The sequence below is a fragment of the Elephas maximus genome, chromosome 3 (assembly GCF_024166365.1).
Source record: "Elephas maximus indicus isolate mEleMax1 chromosome 3, mEleMax1 primary haplotype, whole genome shotgun sequence".
NCBI lineage: Eukaryota > Metazoa > Chordata > Mammalia > Proboscidea > Elephantidae > Elephas > Elephas maximus.
In genome coordinates, this window is record NC_064821.1 from 81,021,282 (window position 1) to 81,042,633 (window position 21,352).

The 21,352-nt window shown below is 42.1% G+C and overlaps 1 protein-coding gene across 4 annotated transcripts in view; it reads left to right on the plus strand.

Moving 5' to 3' along the window:
- Nucleotides 1-21,352, plus strand: part of MACF1 (microtubule actin crosslinking factor 1) — a 378,842-nt gene that overhangs the window by 283,457 nt on the left and 74,033 nt on the right. For 2 of the 4 annotated variants that reach the window (XM_049878832.1, XM_049878831.1), the window contains 2 exons: nucleotides 1,080-1,575; nucleotides 2,670-10,192. In XM_049878832.1, the coding sequence (XP_049734789.1) occupies nucleotides 1,080-1,575; nucleotides 2,670-4,165 (1,992 nt within the window). In that variant the 3' untranslated portion in view covers nucleotides 4,166-10,192. Of the gene's footprint in view, nucleotides 1-1,079; nucleotides 1,576-2,669; nucleotides 10,193-21,352 lie in introns of those variants that run through there. The other 2 variants (XM_049878833.1, XM_049878856.1) reach the window with 2 other exon arrangements.

The following is a 21,352-nucleotide window of genomic DNA, read 5'->3' on the forward strand; positions in this document are numbered from 1 at the left end:
TCGCCCTTACTCCATGCTTTCACAATACCGTGTTCACATTAGTGTTTTACCATCCTTTTACTTTTGTTACATTTTATTATAATTGATTGTTTACATATCTTTTTTTCCTGGAGGTCACGTCTTCCTTGCTTTTGTACTATGTAAGTGCTAAGCACTTTCCATAAATTATCTAATCCTTACAACAGCCAAGATGAGTACTGTTACTATCATTTTACAAATGAGGAAGCTGAGATTTGGAGAACGTTTTAAAAAGTTGCTTAAGCTTATACAGCTAGTGAGTGTGTGTCAGCTTGTCATAGTGTGGGGGCTTGCGTGATGCTGTGGTACTGGAAGTTATCTGCAGGTATTCAAATACCAACAAGGGTCACCCATAGTGGAGAGGTTTCAGCTGAGCTTCCAGACTAAGACAGACCAGAAAGAAGGACCCAGAAGACTACTTCTGAAAAGAATTAGCTAGTGAAAACCTTAGGAATAGCAGCAAAACAGTGAATGATAGAACCAGAATTTGGACCCAATCAGTCTGACTCCAGACCCTCTAATCCTAATTTCTTTAATGAGTACTGCAGAGAATACAAAAGAAATAAAGAGACATGGTCCTTGCTTTAAAGAATCTCATTATCTAATTGTGCTATATTGTAATATACAGATATGTGCCTTTGGGATTACAAGAAAACAGAGGTATTAAGAGGTAAAACAACAAATCCAACCAGTAATAGAGCTGGCCCTGAGATCCAGGGTTTCAAACTCCCAATTCAGAGGCTTGAGTGTTGCATGGCAAAGCTGATGAGTACCAATCCATGGAGCAAACCAGTTTCCCAACCTAGACCATCCTTAATAACTGATGTTGAAACAGAGTAGGACAAATAGCATAATCAATGATCCCTTTGAAACAAGTTTTTATCAAGCATTTGTTAAATACTACTGCATCTGTCTATATTGCATCAGTCTATAGCCTGGTCCTTGGAGTTTTTCAAAAGGGATTGGCAATATTTGGCACAATCCGAAATCAGATTTTGTTTTGACACTGCTTTTAGACCTGTCTTTTCTTTCTAAACATCTTGGTGTTGTTTCTGTTTCAGTTTATGCTGAAGGAATTTGAAGCACGCAGGCAACAACATGAGCAGCTGAACGATGCCGCTCAGGGCATCCTTACAGGCCCTGGAGATGTCTCTCCATCCACCAGCCAAGTACAGCAAGAACTCCAGAGCATCAATCAGAAGTGGGTTGAGCTGACCGACAAGCTCAATTCCCGTTCCAGCCACATTGACCAAGCTATTGTCAAAAGCACTCAGTACCAGGAATTGCTCCAGGACTTATCAGAGAAGGTGAAGGCAATTGGACAGCGACTAAGTGGCCAGTCAGCCATCAGCACCCAGCCTGAGGCTGTAAAGCAGCAATTGGAAGAGACCAGTGAGATTCGATCTGAGTTGGAGCAATTAGACAATGAGATTAAAGAAGCGCAGACACTGTGCGATGAACTTTCAATGCTTATTGGTGAGCAGTACCTCAAGGATGAGCTGAAGAAACGTTTGGAAACTGTTGCTCTGCCTCTCCAAGGTTTAGAAGACCTTGCAGGTGAGTTGGGGTGAGGAACACATTTCTGCCACTGTTAATGGCAAACAGAAAGGAGTGGGTTTGTGGTAGTCTCAAGAACCCAGGGTGAATTGCTGAACATATTGATCAAAGATTCTATAGAAGAATCCTGATCAAAATGGGGAAAATGCAGAACAGAATTTCACATTCTCATGGACTCCAGACTTTCTGGAGCCATGGAGGCTGGATGAACTCCAGGAACTACTCCCCTGAGATAATCTTTAAACCTTAAACCAAACAGTAGTCTAGCTTAACTAGTCAAAAATTTGTGCCTTGAGCATTATGCTCTTTTAAGAACTATTTTATGGGATCAAAGTGACAAGAGCAACTTGAAAGATGAGATGGGAACCTTAGGGGACAGTGAGTTTATTTAACAAGGAAGGAACAACTCAGAAAAAGAGGGCGAGAATGGTTGCACACTGAAGGATATATAATCAGTGTCATCGAATTGTACATGTAGGAATTGTTGGACTGGTGTATGTTTTGCTGTGTATGTTCTCAACAACAACAAAAGAGTCTAGGGTGACTCTTACATAGCTTTTGGGCTCAAACTAGTGCCAAAAATCCCCTCTTCCAGCTACAGTGAGAACTGCTGTGGTTATTACACATTGCTTAAGCACCAGCAAGATGTGAAGCTTTACATAGATAAGAGCTCAAACATAATTTCAGCCAACAGTTAGAGAGACACGCTCATAGATATATGTACAGTTGGAGTTACATATATACTTTCACTGATACTCATTTTCTTTATATTCACACACATATGTACACATACACCAATAATTCAAAGTTAGAACATGTTCCGGACTTCTTACGGTGGCCTTGTTCATTCATTGCCTCTTTCTCTGGAAACATTTATAACTTTCACTTTTTACCAGTTTAGAAGTAAAAGTTTACTTCTGTTACACAGACTGCCTTATGAGGTTGATGTGAGTATTAAATAAGATATATGAAGGAGCTTAGCAATGTGCCTCTTTTACAGTAGGCCCTCAGTTAATGTTAGTTTTCTTTTCCTAAGATTAGACCTTCTGCCATGCTCAGGCTTGATTGATTTAAATTTCATTTTCTCATTTCAGCTGATCGCATGAACAGACTACAGGCAGCTCTTGCCAGCACCCAGCAGTTCCAACAAATGTTTGATGAGCTAAGGACCTGGTTGGATGACAAACAAAGCCAGCAAGCAAAAAACTGCCCAATTTCTGCAAAATTGGAGCGACTACAGTCTCAGCTTCAGGAGAATGAAGAGTTTCAGAAGAGCCTTAACCAACACAGTGGTTCCTATGAGGTGATTGTTACTGAAGGAGAATCTCTGCTGCTTTCTGTGCCTCCTGGGGAAGAGAAAAGGACTTTACAAAACCAGTTGGTTGATCTCAAAAGCCATTGGGAAGAGCTTAGTAAAAAAACTGCAGACAGACAATCCAGGCTCAAGGACTGTTTGCAGAAAGCTCAGAAATATCAGTGGCACATGGAAGACCTCATGCCATGGATAGATGACTGTAAAGCCAAAATGTCTGACCTGCAGGTCACTCTGGATCCAGTGCAGCTTGAATCCAGTCTGCTAAGATCAAAGGCTATGCTGAGTGAGGTGGAGAAGCGCCGTTCCCTGCTGGAGATATTGAATAGTGCTGCTGACATTCTGATCAATTCTTCTGAAGCAGATGAGGATGATATCCGGGATGAGAAAGCTGGGATTAACCAGAACATGGATACTATTACAGAAGAACTACAGGCCAAAACAGGATTGCTTGAAGAAATGACTCAGAGGCTCAAGGAGTTCCAGGAAAGCTTTAAGAATATTGAAAAGAGGGTCGAAGGGGCCAAACACCAACTTGAGATCTTTGATGCTCTAGGCTCTCAAGCCTGTAGCAACAAGAACCTGGAAAAGTTAAGAGCTCAACAGGAAGTGCTGCAGGCCCTGGAGCCTCAGGTAGACTATCTGAGGAACTTCACTCAGGGCCTGGTAGAAGATGCTCCAGATGGATCTGATGCTTCCCAGCTTCTACACCAAGCTGAGGTCGCCCAGCAAGAGTTCCTAGAAGTAAAGCAAAGAGTGAACAGTGGTTGCATGATGATGGAAAACAAGCTGGAGGGGATTGGCCAGTTTCACTGCCGAGTCCGAGAGATGTTTTCTCAATTGGCAGACCTGGACGATGAGCTAGATGGCATGGGTGCTATTGGAAGAGACACTGATAGCCTCCAGTCCCAAATTGAGGATGTACGGCTATTCCTTAACAAAATCCAAGTCCTCAAGTTAGACATAGAGGCCTCTGAAGCAGAGTGCCGGCAAATGCTGGAAGAAGAAGGGACTCTGGACTTGCTAGGTCTCAAGAGGGAGCTAGAAGCCCTGAACAAACAGTGTGGCAAACTGACAGAGAGGGGTAAAGCTCGTCAAGAACAGCTAGAGCTGACACTGGGCCGAGTGGAGGACTTCTACAGAAAATTGAAAGTACTCAATGACATGACCACAGCAGCAGAGGAGGGAGAGGCCCTCCAGTGGGTAGTGGGGACAGAAGTGGACACCATCAACCAACAATTAGCAGACTTTAAAGTAAGTCTTGTGCTTGTTTTTTAATCTTTTCTGTCTAAAATGTGTATATTTCTTTTCTTGTAACTTGGAAACCGATTGAATACTGTGTACATATTAACTTCTGTCCCTGGTTTCATTATTCTCACTTCCATCACCATCAAAGCACACTGTTCAGAGACTAAACAGTCTTTTGGACCTCTGAGCAAACTGGCTTGAACATTCTTCTATTAGAGTTTATTTCAGTTTTTATAACCAATTTAGGATATAGCGAGAATTGCCCAAGCCTTATTTTTATGATTTCTTGAGATTTCAAATTCACGGATTTTATAAAGCAGTGAATGTTTCTTTAGGGCCATGTTTTCAAATTGAAGTATAAGAAGCCATAAGATAAACCAAGGTTTATCTTATTTCTGAAATACTGATTTTAGCCAGATTTGGGGAGAAGGGGTTATTGATGTATTATTGATATCTTATGGAATAAAATGCAAAATTCTCATGAATTACTAAGCTGAAACATGATGTTCTAAAGAAATTTCCCATTTACAGCAAACAGCTTAAGAATACACTCCAAACTCCTTGAAGGTGTAAGTTTTCTGCTAATAGAGTTTGAGAAGCACTGCCTTAATTGTAAAACTATTTCAGTTCTCTGCCTGAGTCAGAATTTCCAGTCCTGAGATTTTGTGAGTCTATATTAAAACAACAGGGAAATATTAGAGGACTTAACCCAAAAGTGCTCATTTGCTGGGTCAGGGGCTTGGAACTGTTAAGACTGTCTCTTCAGGCTTGCTGTCACTGAGTGAGCCATTTGCCCCAGAGTTTCCTTTGTTGTAAGTACCTAAAGGTTTCTTTCTCTGCTGCTGGAGGTCATTCTCCTGCTGTTCCCTTCTTGGTACATGGGATAGATCTGGAAAGGATACTTCCAGCACTTTATTTCCACCACTAGCCTTAATTATTCCTATTTACATACTTAGCACTGCCACCCAAGTAAATTTGTTCTCTCAGAGCCCCTGCTTGTCAGAATTCTTCCTATTAAAGAGTTGACACCAGGTCAGAGCCATGTAGTCCCCAGAAAGGTCACAGCTTCGTAGGCAAGCTCCAAGTAAGAAAGGTGACTGTCTCAGAAAGGCCCCTGCAAGCGCTTAGGGGATGTTCAGCACTAACGTGGGGCTTTGGCTGAAGGCCCCATTACCATGTTTGGAGACGGTGCAGTTTGGAGCAACAAAAGTTGTTGCATCTGAGTTTTCTGAGGCATTCAGATAAGGAAGGGGTAGATAGAAAAAATTCAAACTGACGAGCCGATGTGTGTTCCTCTTAGAAATTCACATCTGCGATCACACAGAGATCACCTCACAGTGGCGGTATGGCCTTCTTTGCTTCAGCATGTCAGCTTTTTTTTCCTTGAAAGCAGAGGCTGTCTCTTCTACTGGCATACTTCATTTATCCAATTTACTTGGCTCTGGGTTACTTAGGATAAACGGTATAACCAACTAAATTAATTTCTTAGAAAACTGAAGCTTATCCCATAGGCTCCAAAATAGTTTTATCTAACCAGATTCTGGTTTATATGGGGGATTATATAGTCTAACTTTCTAAACACTGTATTGTGCATAAGTTTTTCTCAATGAGTCCAGGTTAACGTAAGAAAAAAGATTATGCTGTTCTCTAATGTAGTGAAATCCTCAAGGATACTAGAAATATTTGGGGCTGTTTGTCTTTGTATTAAATGCTCGTAAATCACTGTGCTGTTTGAGTTCTGTACTGAGGTTCTCTTTTTGAGCCCTTACATTGCCTTATTCATTGGATTGGCTGTGTGCGATGTGTGCAAGGGGAGGATGGTTTCTGTCTTTTCCCCCACTACTGTGGTATCTGCTATTATTTCTTACTGCTGTCACTGGGTCTACCTTTAGCAGTCTGCCCTTCTAATCTTCAGTGAGCTAAAAAATAAAGTAACCAAACCTGTTAAAATTGTGTGTTGAATATGAACTAGAATATATGAAAGGGTCCACACAAAAAAAGAGTTGCTGTCAAGTCAATTCCGACTCATGGCAACTCCATGTATGTAGAATAGAACTGCATGCCATAGGGTTTTCAAGAAGACTGTGACCTTTCCCAAACAGATGGCCAGGTCTTTCTTCCAAAGAGCTTCTGGGCGTATTCAACCACCAGTCTTTCCATTCGTAGTCAAGTGGTTAATCATTTGTGCTACCCAGGGACTCCTGGGTATTTGGATTTGAGGACAAATAATGTTTTCTTTTTCACTCAATCCTTGGTTTCTGGAGGCATTCTGAATTTGGTGTTGCGAAAAAATTTCAAGAAATTACTGGGCACGACTATATTACATTTGTATCCTAATGTATCACCTCATAATGCTCAGAGCTCAGTAGCTGCTTAGTTGCTTGTTATAACAGACGTGTTTCACTGATTCCTAAGAAGCCTCTATCACAAATACTATGGATGTGAAGGCTGGGATTGGACACTGATCAGCAGGTCACCTACAGAGTCTGTTTATTTGCAGTGAAGAAGGGAGGAGAGAATAGTGAAATGTCTGTGTAGAAAAACTACCCTTGTGACCCATCTGTAAGTCAGTAAAAACAACAAACTCGTTGCCATCAAGTAGATTCCGACTCATAGCAACCCTATAGGACAGAGTAGAACTGCCCCACAGAGTTTCCAAGGAGCACCTCGTGGATTCAAACTGCCAACCTTTTGGTTCGCAGCCATAGCACTTAACCACTATGCTACCCAGGTTTCACTGTGGTAGTTATAAAATTATCAGTATCCCTGAAGTTGGGGATGTAAATTAGAAGCCCAGTTCCACCATTCCACCTTACAGAGAAGTTAAAGGCTTTGGGAGGAGTTTTTGCCTCCTCCCAGCAAGTCTTTGGTCAGGAGGGGAGGAGCACACTCTTGGCTTAGCTCATGCTGAGCTCATGGGAAGTGAAAACAATTAGAGGGGAAAAGCCATGTGTCAGTTCCACAGTTCCTTAGAGGCTGAGTAAAGGGAAGGTCTTTTTGGACCCATTCTGAGGACTGAGTCATTTTCATGATTTGAATGTTGAGTTCCTGGGGTATTGTGCTGTGTAGTTCAGCAATAGATTAATCTTCTCTCACGCTGGCAGCAGACCAAAACCAAAAACCAAACCCACTGCCGTCGAGTCGACTCCGACTCATAGCGACCCTATAGGACAGAGTAGAACTGCCCGATAGAGTTTCCAAGGAGCTTCTGGTGGATTCGAACTGCCAGCCTTTTGGTTAGCAGCCCTAGCATTTAACCACTATGCCACCGCCACCAGGGTTTCCAACCAGATATGATAAAGGGTGACTCGGCTTTCAGATTCAAACAAACTGTTTTTAATGAGGAAAAAACAGCACTAGATTTTTCAGCTGTCTCTTTTTTTAATGGGATCATACTTTCAGTACAGAATCTGCTTAAGAGGATATGAATCTGTGAGACAGGAATGTAGGCTCTGCTTTGACCTGGCTAACTCTATTGGGGATAGTCGTAATAGACATCTTAGATGAGTCAAGTCTGTGGAGGACCCCAGGCTTTCTTGGGACTGTGCAGTAGTGCTGATAATCCTTGGAGAGGCAGTCTGTAGGAAAAATTATTTCCTCCTTAAATGAACATGAAAAGCTGGCAATCATTATTCCTCAGAAAGGCTTTTCCCTTAGTTGCTTCTGAATAATCGATAGAAAATCTGGTCATCCAGTGCGAACCTATCAGATGAGAACGGAAGAGAGTCCATTTCCACTCTAAACAGGAAAAGACCTCGGACTTTCCAGAACTGGGACCTTTACTCAGTTCTGAAGTAGAAAGGAAAAGCCTTTCCAGAAATCACAAATCAGAGCATTGAGCATGTTTTCAGAAAACCGGAAGGAAAAGATTTATCTTTGGCTAATCTTTTCAGGAAATTCCGTTTTCCTGAATAAAAGAGTCTCTGATTAGTGAGGAAAAGTAATTGTTTGTGCCTAACAGGAGACTAACAAGAAAGGAGGGACCTTCATTTCATTGGAACTTGAGAAGAAGTATCCACCTAGGGTGACCTTCCTGAGATTGGTAGGAAGAGATTTGAAATTTGGAGAAGAAATATATTTAAGTCTGATGATAACAAGAGGCTAACCTTATTTTGAAATTCTGTATGTAGGTTTTAGTCGTGAAGAATTGGCATGATTCTGAGCCTTAAACCAAGCCCTCCCTCAAACCCCCCATCAGCTTCTCATGAACCCTGTGGCCTCTCAGTCAGAAAGTACGTGGTGGTTTTGGTATCATACTGGTGAGCAGTATGAAGAAACCTGGATAATTCACTCTGTAATTTATATGTACTATGTGATTAAAAGAAGGAGCCCTGGTGGTACAGTGGTTAAAACACTGTGCTGCTAACTGAAAGGTCAGCGGTTTGAAACCACCAGCCACTCCGTGGGAGAAAGATGTGGCAGTCTACTTCCGTAAAGATTTACAGCCTTGGTACTAATGGACCACATCTACCACAGCCTCCACCAGACTGAGTCCAGTACAACTAGGTGGTGCCTGGCTACGACCACTGAATGCTCTGACAGGCATCACAGTAGAGGGTCCCGGACAGAGCTGGAGAAAAATGTAGAACAAAATTCTAACCCAAAAAGACCAAATTTGCTGGCCTGACAGAAACGGGAGAAACGCTGAGAGTATGGCCCTTGGAAACCTTTTCAGCTCAGTAATGAAGTCATTCCTGAGGTTCACCCTTCAGCCGAAGATTAGACAGGCCCATAAAACAAAACGAGACTAAAGGGGCACACCAGGAGGAAGGACTAGAAGGCAGGAGGGAATAGGAAAGCTGATAATAGGGAATCCAAGGTTGAGAAGGGAGAGTATTGACATTTCGTGGGGTTGTTAACCAATGTCATAAAACAATATGTGTACTAACTGTTTAATGAGAAACTAGTTTGTTCTTTAAGCCTTCATCTAAAGTACAATTAAAAAAAAAATTACAGCCTTGGAAACTGTATGGGGCAGTTCTGCTCTGTCCTATAGGGTCGCTATGAGTCAGAATCAACTGGGAGTTGGGCTTTGAGAGTGATTAAAAAGCTTGGCTGCTAACCGAAAGGTTGGTGGTTCAAACCCACCAGCTGCTCCATGGAAGAAAGATGTGGCAGTCTGCTTCCGTAAAGATTTAGCCTTGGAAACCCTATGGAGCAGGTCTACTCTGCTATAGGGTCACTATGAGTCGGTATCAAATGGACAACAAGTATGTGTTCAGGCCAGGCTTCAGACTTGGCACTGTATCTCTTGGTGACAAGGAAGACCAAGTGGAAAAAATTGAAACTTTTTAGGGTCCATGTGTTTCTCACAAAGGTTCACTTCACCTAATGGTACATTTGAATCACCCAAGCTAGTCAGTCTTTTCCCACCTTGTTTCTAAGGCTGGGCTGGTGGGATGTAGGTGGGACAGCAGGCTTCCCTAGGACTACTCTCCCAATTCAGGTTGAGCAGAGCCCAGGCTCAGGGACCACATATACTTGCTGCATTGGTCTGAGGGACCTAGATATCCTATGAAACCAGAACAGAAAGTCCTGTAAAAACTTTGATTTGTTTTTTTACCTCATGATAGCAAGCTTACTCTTCCCAGTGAGCAATGTGAAAACCCTTGGGAGGCAGAACCCAACATGGAGCTGAAAAACTGCCAGTTTGCACAGAGATACTTACTCCTCCTTTTCAAATAATTACAAAGACGACAGTATCAGCCCATCTACGTTTTTGCCAGTTAGTGTACTTCCCTGAGAAAGACTCACTAGAGAATAAAGCAAATGAAGTCAAAGTATCTATCTGCCCTTGGAGAGAAGTAAAATCAAACTTGGTTTGACCTGTCTGTCAGCTGGAGGTTTAGATACCTTCAGCTTTACAGCAGCCAAGATAAGTGGAGTAGCCTCCCCACTGCCCTCCCAGCTTGGCTTGTGCTGATGCTTGGCCTATCTTTTCTTTTTTATTTTTCCTTTCTTCCTTAAAAAAGGCTATTCCAACAGGAACTAGGGTCCAAGGAAGTAAAGAAAATATCCTAGAACATGATCTCTCAGCTTTGGCACCATTGACATTTTGGGCCAGGTAATTCCTTGTTGGCGGCGGGGTGTGGGGGGGCGGGGGCGGTTGTCCTGGGCATTGTAGGATGTTTAGCAGCATCCCTAACCACTACCTACGAGATGCCAGTAGTAAACCCCCAGTTGTGACAACCAAAGATGTCTCCAGACATTACCAAATGTCCCCTAAGAGGCAAAATTGCCCTCTATTTGAGTCACTGCCTTAGAAGAAAATCAGCACCTACGTGTGGGAAATTTAGGATTCAGTTGGAATAGGTGCTAGTTGATTAAGTTAAATATTTACATCTCAAGCAGCCTTCTGATAATCTGATTATAGCTGTGTGTAGTAGCACCAACCCCCTCTTAGTCAGCCTTGGTTTAGGCCAGGCCCTAGATTCTTTATTTTTGCTGGTGCTAATCTGTGTGACTTAAAACCTCCTAGTCACTTTCCCTGGCATTTGGAGCTTAGTTCTTGTAGCATTGTTGATGCAGGTGTTTAGTTGATGATGCATTTCTAACGAGAAGAGGAACTTCCATTGTGGAAATACTTCAGGGAGCTTCCTTGTTCTGTGTCTTTAATGAGGGACTACAGTCTGTCAGTTGTTCTCAGCCAAGGAGCTCACAGTTCAGCTGCTGATATTTATAACCCTTATGTGTCAACTCTCTTGGGCCCCCCCGCAAAGAATTCCAGTTCTCTGTAATAATCCTCTCCACTCCTACCGTAGCAACTGGGTGGGGAGAAGGTGAAGGAGCCCGTAAGACCTTTAAGTTTGCTGTGTTGAACTTCTTCCAGCCCCATTTCAAAGTATCGGTATTTTAAACATCAGCATTGCAAGCAAAATTCCAACCTCGCAGCTGTTACATCACCTTAAAGGAGACTCATGCCTCAATGAAGGTAGTAAAGCCAAGTGGAAAGTTGTCCAAAAAGCATTGATGGATTTCACAAAAACCTGTGTGGAAATTTCGATAGCAAGGAGAGACTTTAAAGGAAAAAATGAACATATCCTCAACCAGACTGAGCCAGTTTGATTTGAGTCTACTGAAATTCTTCACATACAGTGTCAGCATGCAGGATTCACAACTAAGATTGATCATCTTGTGATTTTATACAAGAAGGAAGAAAAATCTGTTTCCAGAAAAACTGGAATTTGCCATCTTGATAGTTTGTATTTATTTTTGTGTATTTGATAAGTGAACATGGTTGAGACAAGCTCAGACAAGATGAGAAACATGACTGTTTCTCACTGTGTCTAGAAATGAATGGTAAGTGGTCTCAGCCTTAGCCCACTGCTGGGCACTTTCCAGCTAGACAGCTGGCACAGGAGCTATAAACAGTGAGCCTCTAGGAAGTGTGATGAGTCACTGTGAAGGGCACTTTATTGTTAAAATTGGTTGATTTAGCAGGAATAAAATGAGTTCCACAGGGAGGCGCATCAGGTCACTGCACCAAAGCACCACTACACTAGAGGACTGCCTCCCTGCTGAATGGATTCTTCCCAAGTCTCAGCTGTCCCAGTTGGAAAAGCCTGGCTCTGGGGAAAATTTGCTCCCCACCTTGCTTAATACTTTTCCAATACAGAGTGCTTTTCAAATATAAGTTTCTGGTATTGGCGGTGGAAGAGTAATGGGATACACTTATTCCCTAGGCCTTCACAAACTGTTTTCCTACTACCAGTACTGTGATTTGAAATGTGGATGTTTAGTGTGACTTTCAGAACTCTAGCCACCCAGGGACTAGAAGAAGTACTATCTGGTGATGATCCATGGATCCCTTCATGGGGATAAGGAGGAAAGGGTTCCATATTCCTTTCAATCCATCCTTACTGAGCACTGGGCCAGTCCTTGTGGTAGGTGCTGGATTTTTAGGTAGTCTCTATCTAGTTAATAATGTAGCCTGAGAAACAGACACGTAGAATTGCCATGATAGGGAGGCAGTGGTAGGTGCTTAAGAGAGACCTGAGTCTACATATTCTCTAATCCTAAAAAAAAAAATCCTAACAACCCCCCTGTAAATCAGACATTTAAAATCCCAGTTTGCAGATAAGAAAACTTGAGACTTGAAGAGTTTAAAATAACTTGTTCAAGCCACATAGCTAGTAAATGTTTGAGCTGGGAATGGAAAGGTCTGTTTGGCACCAAAGCTCATGCTATACCAGTGGTCTTTCAAACTGGGCAATTTTGCCTCCTGGGGAATATTTCGTTCCCAGACATTTTTGATTGGCATGACTGAGGAGGCTGCTACTGGCATTTAGTAAGTAGTGGCCAGGGGTGCTGCTTGACATCCTACAATGCACGGAACAGTCCCTCACAGCAAAGAGTTATTCAGCCTACTTCTAGAAAGATAAGAGGTTTGCTTTTTGCACTTTTCAGATTCCATGACGAGTAAGAGTTAGCTGATGAAATAGTTTCACTGTCTGGGGAACTCCATGGTTTCCTCCCTTTTTTTTTTTTTCAGAAAATAGTTGAGAAACAGTGTCTCTTCCAAGAGTGACTTATGCAGGTCTTGGATAAAGTCAGGATCTTGGCGAACTAATTTGAATCAGTGGCTAAAGAATTCTCTCCATGCTTGACCAGTCCCCACCCCACCCTGCCACAAGACTCCTGCTGTGGAAATCAATCAGCTGTGTATCACAAGCTGCTTCCTGTAGGGTGTGTTATGGAATGGCATCAGCCCCTGCACCAGCTGGGAGTACTGATCTCAGTGTGATTTTTATCAGGCTCTGTCTCTTTTGAGCCTTGTTGTTTGGAACAAAGAAGTCTCTGTTCGAAATGCAGAGAGCTAGTGTGATTGGACAGCCAGTGTGTACGCACATGGTTCCCACGGAAAAACAGACATAAATTATGCTGTGGCCTTCTAAAACTTGGGCCTCCAAGGTGGATTTCCACATTCACCCTTCCTTCTCTGAGTGCTCATCCTTCCCCCAAATCAATGCAGGAGCCATGTGATCTGATGAATGAAATGGTGGCATCCCTCAGACCTGGTCTATTTCTGTACTTATAGTCTTTTCATTCTCTAGCCCTTTATGCTGCAGCTGGGATAATCTTCCTAAAGCATTGCATTTTCATATCACACCCCTGGGGGTGGGGGGAGGAGAAGGAAAACAACCTTCCTTTGCCTTCCTGATAAAATGGTATTCAAGATACTACATACAGGAGCTCTGCTGTCTTTCCAGTCTTACTTCCTGTGTAGACGTCCTCCTCTACCCACTTACCTAGACGCTCCTTATACATTCCTATCTGATTTCTGCCCATACCAGAGGGCATAGCTGAAGTCTCACTTTTTCACAAAGCCTTCCTCGACCTCCCCAGTTCACTACTTCCCCTGGTCTTCTGAATCCCATATCTGTAACTCATTTTTCCCTTATCATATAGTGCCTAATTTGGAGTTTTCTGATTACATTCATTTATCCCATCTCTCATCTCAGTGAGTTCATTTTTGTGTCACCCAGAGTAGAAAGCATATTGGTGTACACGTAGTTGGAAGTTAGTATTTGACTGATTAGATGAGTGCCCTTCATTTCTCATAAGCCACGTGAGCTCTGGGATTTAAAATGCTGTCTACTTTATGTAACTTCAGGTATATCATTGTGTACCCTGAAAAACTTTTAATCCTAGCCTATTTTCCCCACTTCTCTGTCTTTTCTCTGAGCTCCCTTCCTCCCCCACTAGTTAGCAGATGTTAAGGAAACATAATCTCTTTTCCGTTATTAGGCCAAATGAAGAAAAATTAAGAAATAAATTTGCTACTTCAGATGCATTTGAGGAAAGCCGGATTTTGAAATACTTTGTTTTGTAGTTGACAATCACTTCAGAGTCCTTGTTATTTACTCAGTTAATTGACAGTTAAGAAGAGTCTTCATACTTCGTTCAGCTTGCTGAGTAAAAAAACTGAATGCAAGTTTGAGTCAGAAACATCCAGCTTTGAATCTTGGCTCTTATCATCTACTAGCTGAGTGACCCTAGGGAATTCCTTAACCTCTCTAAGTTACTTGAGTTACAAAGTAATTTAACCAATTATAAAGTGTTTAACTAATTAAACAATGATTAAATCGTATCTTTGGGGATTTTTTTGAGAATTAGATGATAGATAAAAGCACTAGGCATATATTATAAATAATAATATCTTTTTAAAATGCTTTTCCAGACATGCAAACTAGACTATTTTGAAAATTTTTTAAGAAATGTTACTCCCTTTGTGCTAGGTACAGTCATTCTCTAAAAGATTTCATCTAAGGCACAGTGCCAGATTTGATTCACTCTTTTTCTTCTTGGAAAAGTGGAAATTATATGGGTAAAGTAAAATCATTTTGATGGCAGCAGTGAAACAAGTGGATGGACAATTGAGCAGCTTCCTGAGCAGCTTTTATGGAAAACAATTCTAAGGCTTGTTTCTAACCTAAGAGTAGCAACGCATAGGCAGGTTTAGGTCATGACTTCTTAACACAGTTTTAAATATATTTTAAGTATATGTGTATGTGTGTGTGTATATATATATCTATGTATATATACATGTATGTATATACACACACATGTATGTGTATAGTAAAACCTGTGAGAGCCAGACCACGGGGGGACTGCCTTGTTTTTCTGGGTCTTGCAAGTTTTCTACCTTTGACGGGGCAATCTTACCACTTTTCTATTGCTTGTTTAGTGGAAAATATTTGAGTTTTCCTTCTCTGACAGGTGCCTGCCTTACACAGGTTCTGGCTTTTGCAGGTTTTACCATATATTGCCATTGAGTCAATTCTGACTCATAGTGACACTATAGGACTGAGTAGAACTTCCACATAGGGTTCCCTAGGTTGTAACCTTTGTGGAAGCAGACTGCCACATCTTGCTCCCACAGAGCGCCTGGTGGGCTGGTGGGTTTGAACTGCCAGCCTTCCGGTTAGCAGCTAAGTGTTTAACCACTGTGCCGGCACACGTGTGTGTGTGTGTGTGTGTTCATTATTTATTCATTTAGTCATTCCTATCAGAATCCCATAGCCAGCAAGTTTTTCTGAGACCATTTTGGCCTTGGCCTTGGTTATTTTCATTATCAAATCAGTCAATGTTATTTTCATTATCATTAACCAGAATTAACCAGAAGCTATCACCAGCTCAGTGACTTCCCCAGCTACCCAGAGTTACCCATCAGAGATCAGCTTTAATGATCTCAGGAGTCCTTGCCCTAATTAGCTCTTATCACAGGCCATGTTGCCATACAATGGTGACTACCAAGTCAGCATCTTCAGGAGAGACAACTTTTAATATTAATCAATCTTTAATTTAAAACACTGAAGCGTGATGGGGGGAATCAGTTTAGTTTCAGAGTCAAGCAGCTTAAAAACATACAGTTCATCTCTCTGTCATGCATACATACCAGATCATGAAGTTTTATAGAAAGATTTTAGTTCTTGGCAGTTTCAGCAAATATAAGTTTCTAATATTTGTTTTTGCGTATATATGTGTCAAAGGAAGAAGATAATAAGAATTCAAAGAAATTGAACTTACCTTAGGTCTTTTCCAGCTTGAACTCATTGTGTCCATTCAAGCAGACCATTTAATGTCTCTCTTCATCTTGCAATCCACTCCCAAAGGAAGAACTCGGACTTTGGTCTAATTCTTTAACCAGGAAACATAAGTCACTTGCTTGTTTGTTTGTAATCAGTGATAAGAATTGCTTTAGTAACAAAACGAAATCCTTTTCAGAAATCTTTTCTCTCTGTATTATTTATCCTACCTCCTTTTTTCATAATGGAGAGGGGACACCTGCAGCAAGATTACTTGGAGGGTCAGCCCAGGGGATTGGTTTCATGGAAATAGCCAACCAACTTTGTGAAGGTCATGCTACCCTGGAACTGGAACAACTGGTCAGTCCCAGGGGGAAGCCCACCTCATCACTTTCTCAGGAAAGCTTCCCCTGAACCTCCAGGCCAGGTTGGACCCCTTGACCCATGCTGTCATGACACTGTTTGCTTCTCTTTCAGAGTACTTACTGCAATTGAATCAAAATGAATGTCTCCTTTACTAGAATGTAGGCTTCTGACCATGTCTTGCTCATGGTCAGTTCCTGGCATAGTTTAGGGCACATAGTAGATTCCAATAAATATTTTTTGAATGAGTGAAGAGAATCAAGGGTACAACCTTGTGAAATTACTTACCTTAAAAGGTCAGAAAGAGGAGCCTCAGAAGACAAAGAAGGACTGGTTAGAAAGGTAGCATTATGATAGCACAGTGTCATGGAAGCCAAAAGAACAAAGTCTTAAAAAGAGAGAAGCAATACTTTCTCACTGCTTATCCTGAACCCCTTGTAATCTGATGCAGCCCCCATCCCTCTGCTAAAACAGTTCTTTTGGAAGTATTCACTGACTTCCTAATTGCCAAGTCTGCTGGTCTTATCTAACTCATGAACCTCTTCAACCTTTATGGTAGCATTTAATGGCATATCTTCTTTCTTAAAACCCTCCTGTCTGCTTACTTCCCTGTCAGTGCACTCTCCCCATTCTCTTCTCTGGCTGCTTTTCTACCTTCATTTTTTGGTTTGCCTTCCTACCTCCTAAATGCATGTGGTTCCTGGAGTTCTGTCATCTGCCCTCTTCTGTCTACTCAACCCCTGGGATATATGTCCAGCCCTCATGTTCTGTGGGGAACCCTTCCAAATCTATCTGTAGCCCCAAATTTGAATCTCTTGCGTGAGGGACCCTTGTGGACATCTCCCCATGGTTAGCCTCTGAGTACTTCATACTCAGTATGCTCCAAGTTGCAAGTGTCATCTACAAATACTTCCTCCCTGCTGTTGTTTTGTAATGCTACTATGCCCTCAGTAACCCAAGAGTAATACTATAGTATTATTTTAAATTTATTTTTCCTCTTCACTTCTACCTTCTATCTGGTCAGTTGCAAAGTCCTGATAGCACGCCTCTGCAATTTCTTTCACAGCCCCCTTCCTTAGTTTCACTAGTTCAGGCTTTTCTTTTCTTTCTTTTTTTTTTTTTTTAACCTCTTGCCTAAACTGTATAGTCCTCTTCAGCTGATTGCTCGACCTTTAACCTTCCCCATTTACCATCTGTTATATTTTTTTTATATATACATATAAACACAAATGTGGTATCAGAAGACCTGGGCTCAAATCTTGGAAGTTTAGGTATTTAATAACTGTGTTACTTTAGACGAATAAGTTTACCATCCTGCGCTTCATTTATAAATTAAGGATTTGGATTTTTAAATGAGTCGCTATATAATAGATGGCAGTTGAATGAGCATCTAGTCACAAATTTTTAGGAGACCTTCTAAGCACCACTTTTATAACCCTCTTATAAGTAGCTCTTATAACCCCTTGATAAGTTTAAGAACAAATTCTGATATAATGATGATTTTCTGAATAAAGCATAAATTTCTTGTCTTGGCATTCAAAAGCCTTGGCAAACTGGCCTTGATGTACTTACCATCTTGTCTTAGTCATCCAGTGCAGCTATAAGAGAAATACCACAGGTGGATGGCTTTGATAAGCGTTTATTTCTCACAGTCCAGTAGGCTAGAAGTCCGAATTCAGGGTGCCAGCTCCAGGGGAAGGCGTTCTTCCCTCTGTCAACTCTGGAAGAACGTCCTTGTCATCAGTCTTCCCTTGGTCTGGGAGCCTCTCAGAGCAGGAACCTCAGGTCCAAAAGGGCACGCTCTGCTCCCAGTGCTGCTTTCTTGGTGGTATAAGGTTCCCCCTGTCTCTCTGCTCGCTTCTGTCTTTTATATCTCAAAGAGATTGGTTTAAGACACTACTTAATCTTGTATATCTCATCAATATAACTGCCACTAATCCATCTCATTTCATCATAGTGATAGGATTTACAACACATAGGGAAATCACATAAAATGGTGGACAGTCACACAATACTGGAACTCATGGCCCAGCTAAGTTGACGGATATTTTGGGGGGACACAGTTCAATCCATGACACATCCTGAGCTCTCATTTTCCCCTTCCCCACATCTTGCACCTAAGTCATGCTGAGCTAAAATTTGCTCCTTTAGGTTTCCATACTTTCTAGCCCTGGCCCTTCACTTAGAAGTGCTCATCTTCACCATCTCTGTATATGCAAATCCTAAGAGTAAATGTGATTCCCTGACTCCGCTTGCCTTCCTTCCTCCCATCCTTCAGTCACTTCTTTTCTAACTTGCAACGCTCCATGCTTTGGTCATCACCACTGTCTTGGTGACTATGAGTGTCTAAAAGAGGGATTAATACACTGTCTTTTGGAAAGTACACTAGCAGGAAAGGGCTGACAGGGGTCATGGGAGTTCCTGCAGAGTATGTGGAAAGTTTTCTCATGGGTTTGGGAATACATGTGAGCTCAAATAGCATCAAAATGCCATTTTAAACAAGCTTCACATCGTGCTGTATTGCTTTATGAGCCACTCTGTAGCCCTCTTTATAATAATGAAAGCACTAAAGGATGATAGTGACTGATCCCCAACAGGTTCTGACTAATACTGTGGAGTTTCCACTTGCCGCTAAATAATGCTTGTAAAGCCTAGAGATCCTAAGATGAAAGGCATTTTGTAGATTTAAAATGTGCAAGATCCAACCAGTCCTCTCTATCCTCCTGTACTCAGAATTATTTCTCCAAGAGGAAGAACACTCATCAAGGATACTGAAGAAGTTCTGTCCCCGGATGAAAAGGCAATATAGAATCTAACAAAGTGTGGCTCTGGGGTCTTCCAGTTGTCCTAAATGAGTAGAGAATTCTCTGAACTCTGTAATCAACTAACTGAAAACTAACGTGGTTGCAGGGGTGGAGGAAGCATCTGAAGAGGTTCTCTGGAGTTCTCTGTATTTCTCTTCCAAAAAGTTTACACCCAGCATGTGAAATGAACAGATGCTTTTTTTTGTTGTTGTTAGAGTTATCAGAGTAACAAGAGGCTGAAAGCTGTATCAGGTATTTATTTCAGTTACTGAGATGGCTCTTGGCAGAGTTCCACATACCAGAACTAAGGCCAGACTCATGAAGAGATAAAAAAAAAAAAAGATGTGGAGAAAAGAGACCTTGTGCTTCCCCTCTTGATTTTTTTCCAAACACATACTGATTACGAAAAAGGAGAGAGGCACTGAGAAAGCACTCTTTGGCTTGATTTTGTTGTTGTTGTTTTTTTGGGAGAGAAGGCAGAGTTGGTCTACTTTATGTAATCTCTAGGCTGTGTTTGAACTTCGGTGGGGGAGTTCTGTAATTCCTAACACCTCTATCGGAATGTGACTAAAGCTGGTAAGTAATTTGAATCTGAATTTAACAGTTGCTGAAACGTTCCATTTATTTATTTATGTATAGTTTGGAGTATTGGTGAGAATAAAGTCAATAGGTATGGGGAGGGATTAATTAAGAAAAGACTGAATTGATTGGCACTTGACTTGGTGAGGAAACAAGAAAAGAATTCAGACCATGAAGTTTATGATTCCACATCAAGATCATACTTTATAATAGAATAACCACCCACCCTTAGTCCAGAGCCAGAATTCCTCAGATTCTTCCAACCAGAAGGGCCCTGGCACGCTAGCCAGTCTGTTATGATATCTCAACACTTTAAGTGAGTTTATTTGGCCGGGGAGATTGGCTAGTGAAGTTGGTCTCGACTTCTCTGGGCTTTTCCAACTGTACTGAATAATTAAAGGAAAACTAAAACCCAGATTCCCTGAAGAGTTAAATAGCAGACCTGTAAACTGGTCAAGCCTTAGGATCACAGTGTGTCAGAGTTAGAAGGGATCTTAAAACTCATCCTGAAGAAACTGGTGGAGGATTTTTAAATCTGTTTTCCCAAATCCCTGCCAAGTGATTGCTTGAATTTCTACTTAAACACCTCCAGAGTCAGGAATGTGACCACTTTAGGGAACACCCTATTCTTTGAATACCTCTGAGAAGGCTCTTTGTTGGAATTGAAATCTGCCCTGGATCTTCATGTGCCAGCTTAAGAAGACACCCAGAACAAGCTTCCTTCCTTCCTCCCACATCCCAGCCCTTCAGATATTTCATGTTGATCACATTGCCTGGAACCTTCTCTAGGTCAAGCATCCTTGGTTCTTTCTACTGTTTGTTCATCACAGGATGGGACTTCTAGCCCCCTCCCTTCTCTCTCCGTCTTTCTCAATGCCTTGCATTGTAGTACTAGGAGAACACAGGATTCTGGGGCAGCTCCTTTAAAAGTTCTAGAATTAAAGAGTATTAAAACTAGAAAGGCTGTCAAGACACAACCTAGTCTGCTTTCCTTTCAGTTTACAGATGGGGAAAAAGTCTTGGATTTGAGTGGGCAGTTCATCAACAGCAGCCTCTTCTGAACTGAGAAACAAAGTGTAAAACATTTTGCCCAGTGAAAGTTGCTTAATTATGATCACAGGGTTCAGCCAACACCTCATTTTTGGGGAAGACCTCTCTGACTCCCTAAGAAAGCCTAAGGCTCAGGTCAGGGCTCCACCGCTAGGTCTCCTTACATCACCTATTGGCAGCATTTGTTGTGTGTGTGAAGGACAGAAATAACTTTTGCGTAGGTTTTATCATCTGTATTGACATGATCCAACAGGGATTAAGGAAGTCTAACAAACTTTCTTTTTTTCCTTCATAAAATCAGGGAATGGCTTTCAAAAAGGGGCAGAGTATTGCTTCCCTTCAGAAATGCAGCTGCTCTGGTGGACAGTTTCCTGGGTTGCCCTTTGTACTTTGTTTACCGTCACCAGGTGGCTAGATGGCTTTTCTAAAAGCCAAAAAGCTGTGGATGGGGTTGTAGGCCACTTTACTATTTAGATGTTTTTAGGACTTGAACTGCACTGAGCGCACTGCTTTTCAGCTGGCCCCCCGGCTCGGGTTTCCTTGGATGGGCATAGCAATAAAGGAGTGGGGCGCTGCTTGGGCGTGGGGCGCTGCTGCCGGCACCTCCGCCGCCACCACCCCCCTTTCCTCAGTCATTGACACTGCTCAGGTCTGTGGGTGGAGAAATCCTGGTGGGAGAATATACACGAGGCGGGAGGGAAAAGGTAGAGTGTGCCTAGAGTTTATCCAATAACTTGGTCTCCAAGCGTGGTCGAATTCCTTCGGACTCCAGGAAGGTGCCGTCTTTAAGGCTTGAGTGTTCCTTGGCCAGGCGGAGGCTCTCTAGAGGTGACATTGGAGGGACTACGGACTAGCCTTTGGCGGCGGAGCTGGAGCCGAGGGGGATGCAGACG